General features: G+C 43.7%; 1 protein-coding gene across 1 annotated transcript in view; it reads right to left on the bottom strand.

Moving 5' to 3' along the window:
- The window catches only part of RARRES1 (retinoic acid receptor responder 1), a 59,636-nt gene that overhangs the window by 14,968 nt on the left and 31,819 nt on the right, over window positions 1-12,849 (bottom strand). Inside the window, exons 2-3 of the mRNA XM_085634739.1 lie at window positions 12,467-12,529; window positions 7,139-7,313 (exon numbers count right to left, since the gene is read on the bottom strand). Of these exons, the coding sequence (XP_085490865.1) occupies window positions 7,139-7,313; window positions 12,467-12,529 (238 nt within the window). The remainder of the gene's footprint in view (window positions 1-7,138; window positions 7,314-12,466; window positions 12,530-12,849) is intronic.

Raw genomic sequence — 12,849 nt, 5'->3', positions numbered from 1 at the left:
CTGCTTGCTGCTTTGGGGTCCTTCGGGGCTTAAGATCTGTCCTGAAGTTTTTTGACCCTCCCACCAGGCAGCTGGTGGTTCAGGCAACTGTAATATCCCGTCTGGACTATGCCAGCTTGCTCCTGATAGGGGCAAATCAGGCAGAGAACATCCGCCTTCAACGTGTCCAAAATGCCGCAGCCAGAGCCATAGTTGGCTTGCCTAGGTCCTGCTCGGTCTCAAGTACTTTACGATCCTTACACTGGTTACCGATCAAGTCGAGAATTAAGTTCAAAGTACTATGCTTGGCTTTTAAGATCATGAAAGGAATAGCTCCTCAGATCCTCTCGAATCTCTTATCTAGCTATGTTCCGACTCGCCCCTTAAGATCACTGGGCCAGGCACTCGCTGTGGTGCCGAGGTTTAAGCTCAGCCGAATAGGTGGTCAGTCTTTTTGGGTAAAAGCAGCAGCACTTTGGAACTCGCTTCCGTTTGAGATTCGTGTGATGGACGATCTCTTTCTTTTTTGTAAAGCCTTAAAAACCTTTTTGTTTTAATTTTTCCCTATCTAGTTGCTCCCTCTCTTGGAATTTCATTTCAGTGTTTGTTGTGTTCTTACTGGTCATGCGCCAGGACGCCCCTTAGCTGGGGCAGCTGTGCGCAATATAAATATTCATTACATAACATAACATAACTTCATCAGGCAAATATTTGTAAATTCCATTACTATAGTAGTTTGATAAAATCACAAAATATCCCGCAATCAAATGACTCTTCCCTAAGGTTCATCTATCTCAACAAAGTAGTATTTCATTTTCCTAGCGGCCATAGGAAGTCCCAGTTTTTCTTGCAAATGAATTCTATTAAATCATAGTAGCTAGGGCACCTCAGTAAGAGCTTAATGAAAGACTGTGGGGCATATTTACAAGAAACTGCTGCATCTGTATAGATGCGTCAGTTTCCCTGCACCAGCCCGCAAAACCCTTGCACCACCATGGATGCACTGTATTTACAAGTCGTGTCGCAAGCACGACGCAACTCCAACAATGCATGTGGAGGCCTATTCCTAATACACTGCATCACTCCTTCTAAAAGCAGGTGTAGGGTTTTGACGCAGTGATGTCTTAGAACTGGCACAGTGAAATCTTGTAGATTTCACTGCGTCACTTCTACAAGACTTTCCCCTGCATACATTATACCTGACGCGGGTATAATGTGACGCAGGGCTTTCCTATATGACGCATCTCCCTAGATGGGCTGCAATGTGGTGTATTGTTTATGCCGCCGCTGCGTCACAAAAAGTGACGCAAAGGGCTTGTAATTCTGCCCCCGTCTTTCTATCCAACTCTTCCTGCTCGTGTTAAAGATCTCAACAGTCTCTTGAAGCAGATTTCGGCATTGGTTTCCACAGTCTCTTTTCTTACAATAAATGCCTTTGTATTACATTGTATTGCGGCATGTCCATTTTCTCTTGATGATGTCTTGTATGGACAGATCCTGAGCCTCTGCTTCCAAAATTCTCTTGTTTAATTTTGTTTCATAACAAATCAGTTTACTGGATTCACCAGCACAGACCTCATACCTACCCTTTTCAGCTGCGGACACGGTTACTACAAGCATAGGCAAAGTCAATGACTATAGCTTTGGCAAGCTTGATTTTTTAAAGTAACTTCTTTATTTTTGCAAACATATGCCATAGACATTAAAAATAGAAAAGCAATAAAAAGTAAAGCTACTACCGTCTAAAGATGGCGTGCTTGTTTGCAAAAAAAAAAAAAGTAAATATAAAAAGATCTATTTCAAGGCTGAATGATAAAGCTAAAAACATTAATTATAAGCTTTGCCTACCAGCCAATTGTACCATCCTCTAGGCTGTGGTGTGAGGACACAAAATGTGAATGGCACTTGAACAGACCATTGAAAGAAAAAGGGTGCCTTAAAGCCCCTCTATATATAAATGCATTTTTTTTATTATATTTTTTTTTAAAAAACAAAATCTGACAAAACAGCTAAATATGTTGCTCTGGCACACCTAAAATTGCTTCATTTTCTTATTTGTTTCATTTGAGAGAAGTTAGCTGGCATGTATATCTTAGGGCAGGAATATCACTAATCTTTCAGTATTCGTACAACCTTAACACATTTCTTGTGCATGCTGTTCTTCTGTGGTAGACCATGAATGGCTTCTTCTTGCATCGTAGGTTTTTATCCTGTGTGGCTTCTAACTGACCAGTGGGGGATGAAACTTTCTTTTTCAACAACTGGAGTGTCCACTGTTCAATAAAACCTCTTAGTTCCTTCTTTTCAAATGCTTTCTAATTAAAAACACATGTGGTCAGATAGGTTTCCATATTTGAAGTAATGTCTTATTTTCCGTATTTATACAGCCTTAGTCTGTCTTGAAGCAGGGTCGGATTGGTAACCCCGGCACTCAGGAAATGGCCGTAGGGCCGGTAGCCTAGTTCTAGCTGTGGGCTGCTTTTTTGGGCAGCCTGGGGGCTGTCTGTGCTGTTAGGATGCCGCCAGCAGCCCAGTGGGTGCCTGAGTGGCCTTTCTAGAGGCGGTTGGGCGGAAGTATCACTCACTTTCTCTCGCTGGGCCGGCCCATTAATGGATGCTGATTGAGCGGGGGTAGGGGGCCTGAGCAGAAGTGGTCTCACTTGCATTCATATGTGGAGTCTGTGCATTTTTTTGAAATCTAAGTGAAGTTAATTAAACATGGCCCCCACCCCCTTTCTTTTAATAATACTTCGCTGAAGCAGTGTTTTGTGGAAAGACAATACGCAAACATGGGTCACTTTTTTTTGGTGTGCCCGGGCCGATTTTGGATCCCAATACAAACCTGCTTGTAAGGGCTGTAAATATTAAATAAACAAAAAGATGAGCAAGGAATCCAAAACCCTCCTCAATGTATGGTTATCATATGAATCCATGCCACGGGGACACCTTGTTTTCCGTCCTATACTTATATTTACTCAATCAGTGCGTTCTGTTAATGGTAGTTTTGATTGTGTTCAATAAACTTCAATGGGCCATCACACCTGAAAATCATGGCTTTTTTCAAGGAAAGTCTATTTCAATCAAGGCTATGTCTTCATAAGGCTGAATACAGATTACGCTGTTTTACGAATACGATTTCCAGGTTTTGAGCTTTAGAAGTGTTTTAACCGGCTGATGTTGCGCTTTGTTTTGTTCTGCTGTCTCCTTGGGTTCATCCATTAACCTCCACTGCTTAGATGTGGATTCATTCAATCCCCGCTTCCTGGTCTCCCGTTAGTTCTCATAATTGAAAAATATGAGGTACTGGCAATCTCACTGGCACTCCTGCTCACTACTAACCTCCATCATTGTCGTCAAAGAAGTAGTTTACATCAAAAATACAATACATAATGCTAGTTAGCCTTTCAAGAAATGAGAAACACCTTCCATTCAAAATTATACGCAGAATTTCTATGACTGTTTCTTCCAAAAGGTCACATGAAGCCTGCATGTGTGGCCCTTGAGCATCTTACTACTCCAGACACCACCTGGGTGCTCTATTGGAGCTGTTCCGTGTAGCAGTGCAGTTTCCTCTCTTGTGCAGTTCTGCCTGTGTCTTTATCCCATACCTGTTGTGGTTCTCTCAGAGTGCTCATCTACCCCCTTCACTTCTAAGTCCTTATCCCTGCGGCTTTCTCCCTTCTATGGATGTTCTGGGAGGCTTCTGAAATTCCTACCGTGGAGTATGGGATTCGCGACAGTTCTGATGATGCAGTGGGGCAAAGGCTGCATTATCCAAACCATGTTTCTTATCTATCACAGTATATCTCTTGTTGGGCTGTTGGGGTCTAGTGTTTCAGTTTTCTGTTTTGTGTTTATGTCTTGTAGATCCAGAAGATCTCCTTTGCTACTATAGAAACCATCACCAGATCCCAGGATCTTAGCCGTATTAGACTCTTTTATTACAAAGGTCCAAAAGTCATGCCTCTCTGAAACATAGACCTGCGTACCCAAAATAATTCAGTTTTAAAAGCTACTCCCTTCAAGTACTTTACATTTGAATGCATGGCCAACTGGCCATTTTGCCATCAGGCATTACCCCAGAGGGATGTAGGCGAGCCCGGTTTTTACAGGCCGGTGGCCACCGCTGACACCTCTGTTACTTTCTCCACTTCCTCAAGGAGGATCACAGCAGATGGGATAAAGGGCTTTAGGACAAAAAAGAGAGAGAGATAAGATAAGAGAGCAGAGAGAGAGACAGAGAAAGAGAAAAACAAAGAATAGAATAGGTAGATGGATGAAAAGAGTAAGAGGGGAGGAATGAACCGGGTTTCAGCATTTTTTTCCAGGATGCTTCTAGTTCCCAGACTGGCCATGTCTCAATGAACACTAAACAAACCTGATTGATTTTAGACCACTCATACTAGATTTTGTCATAGTAAGTAAGTAAAAGAACTTGTAGAGCGCATGAATGCCGTGGCGTCTTGATGCTAAGTGAAGCAAGGAAGTAAGTGAAAATAGGGAGATAACGCAACATTTCTGTGAAGAAAAAAAGCCAGGTCTTAAGCATCTTCCTAAACAGGGGTCTGGTAGGTTGAAGCCTGATGGTGCCCGGCAGCAGATTCCAGAGCTTTGATGCTCGATAGGAAAGGCTTCTACCTACCTATCTGGCTTTATGGATTTTGGGGACCTGGAATAGACCTTTATTAGAAGATCTAAGATTCCGCCGAGGGGAATACGACTGAAATGATTTCTGTAAGTCTGTCGATCCTCCACCACACAAAGCTTTATGCACCAGGCAAAGCGCCTTGAAATCAATGCACTGTTTCACCGGTAGCCAGTGAGGCTCCTTAATGCTGCTAGAGATATGGTGGTATTTTGGAATATTGATCAGCACTCGCACTGCTGCATTTTGCAGTGACTGAAGTTTTAGCAGTTGGCGTTTATCTACGCCCAGGAAGAGGGTGTTACAACAATCAATTCAAGAGAGAATTAAAGCCACTACAACCTATTTTCTGAGGTCAGAATGAAAGGAAACATTTGGCGCAAGGTTTTTAGTAGAAAAAAGCAGGATGATGTCAAAAGTTTGATCTGTCCTGCAAAATTTAATTGGACATCAAACAGGAATCCTAAGTTCCTTGCTTTAGCTGCAGACTTCGGACAGTGACCTGCTTCCTGCGGCCACCAAGATTGGTTCCAGAGGGGTGGTCCATTCCCAAATTCCATGGCTTCCATTTTTTCTGTGTTCAGTTTGAGACAGTTCTGATGTATCCAACCCATGACGTGCTTCAGACAGCTGTGAAATCTTTCTGCCACGGTTTCCACACTTGAGGAAATGGAGATAACAATCTGCGTGTTGTCGGCATATGACACCAACGAGAACCCTTGTGCCCTTATCAGCTTGGCCAGCCGCGCAACGTAGATGTTAAATAAGGTTGACGACAGTGCTGAGCCTTGGGGAACACCACAGGGGAGGGAGAACCTCTCCGATTTGAAGTGGTCCCAACACACCCTCTGTTCCCTCCCCGTGAGGAACGAGGTGAGAAGGGCTAGGGCCGGCTCTTTGATTCCTTTTGCCTTCAGCCGCTGCGTTAACACTAGATGGGTCATAGTATCAAATGCTGCTGATAGGTCAAGTAGGATTAAGACGCTCTTCCTCCCTGGTCAAGCTGCCTTCGTATTTCCTCCGTGGTCATGATTAGAGCTGACTCAGTGGAGTGCTGTGGTCTGAAGCCATGTTGGGTGGGATCTAAAAGGTTGTTTGCGTCTAACTAGCCAAGTAGTTCTTGGTTAATAGATTTCTGGATTTTGGCCGCCAGTGGTAGGCAGAATATAGGACAGTAGTTTTTCACCTCCGAAGGGTCAAGAGAAGGTTTCTTTAGTATGGGTCTGATGCATGCTTTCTTACACGAGGCGGGGAAGGTTCCTGACCTGATGACATTATTCAGAAGTGGGACTAAATGAGTACTGATGCCAGATGTATAATAGCGGAGGGTAGGGATCTGTCGGGGACACTGATTAGATGGTAACAGATCCTTTACTTTGTCCACAGTTAAAAGTGAGAAGCTGGTCAACTGGCAGGCAATGGTAAAGGAGGTAGTGTCCTCCAACTGTGGTAACAAGGGGCAGGGAGGGAGGGACAGGGCCTCTCCCAGCCAATTCGCCATAGACCGTTCTGACTTTAATCTGAAAGAAGTTGGCCACTTTGTTGCACAGGGCTTAATCAGGTGTAAACTGATTCTCCTGTTGCATTTTGGATAAGGCGGTGACGGTCTTAAATAGCCCTCCAGAAGAGTTTTAAGAAGCCTCAATTTTGCTTGTAATGAAATTCGTTTTAGAGCTTATAATGGCTTCCTTATATACTGCCAGTTTGTAGGTAAGTTTACCTTGCTCGCTGTAGTCTACCCTCCATGCATGCTCAGAGCTTCTGCATTTATATTTTAGAAGTTTAAAATCTGAGTTGTACCAGGGGGCTGAGGCTTTATTTCTCCGCTGTTTATTTATTCTTTCTGGCGCCAACTGTTTCATAGCTGACCTAATCCAGTCATCATAATTGTCAGCCGCCTTATCGTTGTCTGGCACTAGCCCGGGTAGACTTTCATCAAGCGTCTGCACTAGTTTGTCTTTCTCGATTTTATGCCAGGATCTGAATTTGGCGGGGGAAGGTTCTTCGACTGAGACATGCTATTCTTCAAGCATGATAGTTTGAAGAAGATGGCCATATGGTCTGTCCAAGTTAAGGGTAGTACTTTGTCCACTGTAAGATTCGGATTGTTAGTGAAAATGACGTCCAGAGTATGGTGAGCCTCATGTGTGGGCTCTGAGATGAGCCCTGTCATTGTGAAAACCTCCAGATTATCTCGTAAAGTGGAGGTGTCTGCATTCTTATCACTTTCTAGGTGAAAATTAAAATCCCCTAGTATCGTGAAGGTCATACACAAAGGTTTGGAAGAACCATTATTTTGCCAACTTGTAGGTCAATTTTCAAATTTTATTAACACTTGCAAACTTGGAGCACCTCCTAAATACATACAAATTCACACCAAAACAACAAAATCGATACAAAATCTTGTACATTGTCCATGTTGATGTTAGGATTTTTATTTAGTACAAGTATGATTCTCACAACAGAATTAAGTAACAAAATAAACGCTACTGATATGCAGTACTAGTTTAGTACCTGGAATTTCATTTGCAGTGATTGGCTTGCTCTGCTGTGTAATTTGTTCGTACAAATTGTAATCATCTTCATCAATTTGTTTCTGGCTTTTGTTGTTTGTACAGTTTACATTTACAGCTGGGCGCGGTTTGTGGGACTGGAAGAACACAGTGCCAAAGCACTTTCCAACCTTTTGCTGGAGAAAAAAAAACACATAGCAACGTATAATGTTTAGTTAGTCACTGTACTGATGAACGCAAGATTTCGGTCAACTGTGTCAAAGCAAACAATGGTTTAGGTTTCAGGCTCAACGTTTCAGCACAGATTGTACAAACAGGCTCTTCTTCACGTACTGAAGATTCCAATGAAGGTGAAAGACGCAAGCTGAGAGGAGGAAGAAAGTGCCCCCACCCCCAGCAGCACTAATGCTGTTAGTGGTCTCGCTTTCTTCAAGTCTTCCAAGAAACAAAGCTATGTTTATGAGACGGAGTAACATACAACCCTTGCTGTTCTGCTATGGGGCCCATAAACCCAAAGTAAAATAACATTTTGTCATGATCCACAATATTTGCTAATGTAAAAAATCATATTTTGTGCATATAATTCCTTCTATTCAGGCTTTGGATGATTTTAGAGAGAGCTGTGTTTTCCCTGAGGTCACACTAATGGTAATACAGTGTCACTCACACAAATGTATGTGGGTAGCTGTGAATAACGAGAATGTTTTCCATCGAGGGCGTGAGGTGGCTTCAGTCACTTGAAACCCCGAGGTGGAAAAGATAACGATTTTTTAAAACTCCCCAACTATAATTTTATTTTATGAATAGTCCTGGAAACCTCTTCCACTGTGCAGCTAATCATTAGAATCAGGTTGGTGCTGAAACAGTATGACAGTGGGGCTCCTTCCCTTGTCTGCCTCCCTCCCCCTAACATCAGCCGGGCCAGTGGAGGTAAGAGCAGTTGGGGGGGGATTACGACAGATGACAATGAGGGGAAATTAATTATCTATTTAACTTTCCCTCGTGTTCGTCTGTCGACCCCCCCCCCCCTCCCCAAACCACGGCTGCCAAAGATTACTTTACAATTAGCAAATGGCTGTTCTTCCACCCACCCTTGCAGCCCCTTTTAAATACCTTATTCTTCCCCAGGCTCAGAGACCATACTTGGCTTCAACGTCCCTACCACACCTTTTTGTTGTTGTTGCAGTTGTATATATGCAAACTTGACCAGGAGGTATCCGAGTGCTTCACATGAGCACCGGTTGCATTACAGACACATTCATTTCAAGGCGCGGGGAGATGAAGTGAATTGCCCAGAATCACAGGATGCTTGAGCCTCCCCCCAGGCTCGAACCTGGTTCCCAGGATTCAAAGTCGGCTGCTATAACCCTTAAGCCACATCCTCTCCCTTGCTCATTTTACTATTTTAAAAAAAACACACCCTCTCCTTGCCAAATTCACTATTAAAAAAAAAGACAGTGTCTTGCCATCTGAATATCTACCTCCTCCACCAGTGCCCATATTTTTTAAAGAGCACACCTGACGTTGTGCAATCCTCCTGCTCCACCCTCTTACTTTCCCCTCACCTTACACCAATTAAAAATAAATGCCTGGTCTTAAGCCTCTCCCCCACAGCACGCGCTGCAGCTTTCGTCTTGAACCAAAACCGTACTCTCTATTCACCATTACAGTAAAGAGCTTACTCTGCACTAACAGACTCTCTCAGCACCGGTCTGCTGAATCCTGTGTCTGACAGGGAAGATGGCGGGTCTGCCCGCATTCTCCACCTCTCTTGGGTGTCTGGAGGCCTGAGTGAAGCAGGAGAGGGGTGAGACTGTCAGCCTCCATAGCACCTCTATGTTCGGATCACTGGAGACGGAGGGACGTTGGGGAGCACTGGGGAAGTGAGCAATTCCACCACTGATGCACCATCATAGCAGCCATAACATTGAATTGGAATCTGGTATTCATGCTAATGGCTCTCTGTGATATCCATATATAACAATTTCATAGACTATAATGTCATCTTAAGACCACCTGTTTTTTTTTGTGGGGGGGGGGGGGGGGGGAGTTTTATATAGCGCAAACTAGACCCGAAGGTAGCAGAGCGGTTTACATTAGCACCAGTTGCGTTGCTAATGGACACAGTCATTTTTATTTTTTTTAGGCACGAGGAGATTAAGTGATTTTCCCAGAATCTCAGGATGTTGAGCGTCCCTGCTGAGATTTGAACCCGGTTCCCGAGCTTCGAGGTCGACCGCCCTAGCCGTTAGGCCACATCCTCTCGCCACCAGTTGTGTCCCCGCAAAACTGGTTTATTCTTACAATTTAAACACAAGGGGAGAAACTGGGTATTATGAGTAAGCTACAATTTAACTTTACCTATATAATTTCTATCATGCAACGGCATAGAAAATAGGCATACATTTTATAAAGTTTTTTCAGAAAACCGGAGCGCACATATCTATATATTCCTATGTTTATAGTCTCATAATAACGGAGTACAATGACCCCATTGAATTATTAGGTTTCAGTTGCACAGTCGTTCCTCTTTCAATCTATTTGCCATTATGTATCTGAATAATTCCTAAATCTGCCTCCAACGTAAGCTAAGCAAATCTTCTTTAAATTAGCCCAAAGTATTAGAGCCGATATTCCCAGTCTGTGAGTTCTATACGTACAACTTGAGACATTGCCTCTCTTGAAGGCAGGTTTTCCATGATCCGTGCTACATCGTCCAATGGATAATCCTTCCTTTGATATAATTACAGTCAAAAGCCCGGGTCAGTAATGTCTCTACAAATCCAAGCTCTTACAGAAATGACCAGAGCGTTTACTGCTCCTGGCTACAGCCACATCCAGATTCTTATAACAAGGGACAGCTATGCAACAACCAATAGTTATCATTGGCATCTCATCCATGCCCTTGCACCAAGGAATGTCTACAAGCTGTAGACAGGTACCCACTACCTATAAAAATAACTCCTACCCCTTCCAGCTTTGCCCATAAAGAGCCAACTCAACCCACCGCCCTGTAGTTCCTGTCTCTGGTTGGGAGTCCCATCTCTCTGTCTGTTCCATGAACTCTGCCTAAAAAAAACAAGCATTGGCACAGCCAATAGGTCTAGCCTTTGGGACCATATAAGTGTTTAGTTATCCAGCACAATATCCTTGGTGCAACAACATCAATTGTTGCATGGTTAAACACTAACAAGGTCCCAAAGGCGAGACCTATTGGCTATGCCAATGCTTGTTTTCTCTTCCTTTGGAATAACTCAGCCCTTCCGCTCCCTGCCGAGGTTTTTGCAAGCTGTTCAGTGAGCTGAAACTAAACATCTGAGTTGGGAAGGCGAGGAGCCAACTCCGCCGCCCCCTCCGAGCGAACCGTGAAATGATGAGGGAACTAAAGAGTTCCTGGCCGTTTGAAACCGTGTCCTGCTTTCCAATACATCACAGGCTGTCTCCAAGCGCTGGTCAGAGGAGGAGGAGAAGAAAGCAAAAATGAGTAGGAAAGCGTTTACGCTTGCTGGGAAGCAGAAATCAAAGTTTGTAGAGAGCCTACATCCTGGAAGTGTACTTTAGTCAGCGAGCGTTTAGATGTGTTTTGTAGCAGAGGGGCAGTGGCGGGCACGGTGTACAAACAAGAAATGGCATGTCAGCAACTAGCACACTTTTGTCGACAAGCGCCTCGACGGTCTTTCGATTCTAAGAGCATACGTAGCATTGCAGGCAGTGTGCTGTGAAGCTGACACTGCTTCTATCTGACATTTTCTCAATGTAAAAAACTTGCGTAAAATCTGTGAACACCACCACATATCCTGTTCATAAGGATTCCCCATTCTGCTAGGCATGGAGATAGAGGGAAAGTGAAGGAACCGGGAGGGCGTTGTTATCTGCTCAAGATCACACAGTTTAGTGAAGTGAAGAGAGTGGATGTCTGTTTACAGTTAACCACTGTGATGGCTATTGGCTATGCCAATGCTTGTTTTCTCTTCCTTTGGAATAACTCAACCGTTCCGCTCCCTGCCGAGGCTTTTGCAAGCTGTTCAGTGAGCTGAAACTAAACATCTGAGTTGGGAAGACGAGGGGCCAACCCTGCCGCCCCCTCTGAGCGAACCGTGAAATGATGAGCGAACTAAAGAGTTCCTCGCCATGTGAAACCGTGTCCTGCTTTCCAAAGCATCAAAGGCTGTCCCCAAGCACTGGTCAGAGGAGGAGGAGGAGAAGAAAGCAAGAATGAGTAGGAAAGCATTTACGCCTGCTGGGAAGCAGAAATCAAAGTTTGTAGGCAGCCTACATCCTGGAAGTGTACTTTTGTCAGCGAGCATTTGGATGTGTTTTGTAGCACAGGGGCAGTGGCGGGCACGTTGTGCAAACAAGAAATGGCATGTCAGCAGATAGCACGCTTTTGTCGACAAGCGTCTCGACGGTCTTTAGATTCTAAGAGCATATGTAGTGCCGCAGGCACAGTGCTGTGAAGCTGACACCGCTTCTATCTGACATCTTCTCAATGTAAAAAACGTGCTAAGTTCTGTGAACACCACCACACATCCTGTTCATAAGGATTCCCCATTCTGCTAGGCATGGAGATAGAGAGAAAGTGAAGGAACCGGCAGGGAGACGGTATCTGCTCAAGATCACACAGTTTAGTGAAGTGAAGAGAGTGGATGTCTGTTTACAGTTAACCACTGTGATGGCGTGTGTAACTGTGCACCCCAATAGATGGGGCTTCCCAACATCAAACATAGAAGAAGGCAAAAGAAGGATGCTACAAGCAACTGCTAAAGGGGTGGATTTCAAAGGAAGGTGCATGAATATGAAGAAACAAAGGTGACCAGAGGAGCAGAGATCAACAAGTTGACAAGGGAGAGCGAGGGTGAGACAGGCAGTGGAGGAGCGTGCGCGGCCACGCTAATTGAAAACAGATGGCCCTGCGTGCCGCTGCTCGCTCCCGCAAGGTGGATGCCAGGACAAGCACGAGTGCTTGAAAAGAGCTGACCAATTTCTAAAGGTCATCTCCTAGAGTAGCGCATGCACACTGCCTAGGCGAGACCTAAAAAATCAGTTAAGAGAAAAAACAAAGATCAAATGCAAAAAGTGGCATAGAAACAAGCGTTTTAATTAGACATCTCTGATATAGAAAACAATATCCTCACCTTTCCCCTGAAATAACATATACAAGTAGCAAGAAGAATGAGATATGTCAAAAATAAATCTTTCAATGAGGTAGAAAAGAACATGGGAAAGAGAATTTCTTATTCTGGATATACTTGGTTGTGCTGCTCTTTTAAAATAAATAATAGCTGGTGAATAAATTACCCTTCGGTCTCAATTTTGTGTACATACTTACACTGGTTTTGAAATCATCAGTTGTAAACTCAATGTAGTACTTGTGGCCAATTCCTGAAACACCCTGAAACAGAAGGACACAGTGTAAAAATAACATTTAAAGATTTCAGGCAAAGAAGATAAACTCTCAAACTTCTCAAAATAATCAAACTCTAATATTATGCGAAGGTCTTTCAGTTTAAAGGTAGTAAATGCACTTGTGTCATCTTATATTGTATAAGGTAGAAAGAAAAGGCACATCACACAATATTTTTATTAAAAGTACAATTCTGAAGCACATTGAGATATAAATGTAATGCACTAATGCCTCGTCGTGCCAGACTTTCAGCTCTCTGGACACTGATGCTGAACACATCTATTTTGGGATATAAAAAAAGTGAATGC

Source organism: Triturus cristatus, chromosome 11 (genome assembly GCF_964204655.1).
Source record: "Triturus cristatus chromosome 11, aTriCri1.1, whole genome shotgun sequence".
NCBI lineage: Eukaryota > Metazoa > Chordata > Amphibia > Caudata > Salamandridae > Triturus > Triturus cristatus.
This window is presented reverse-complemented; position numbering and strand designations above follow the sequence as displayed.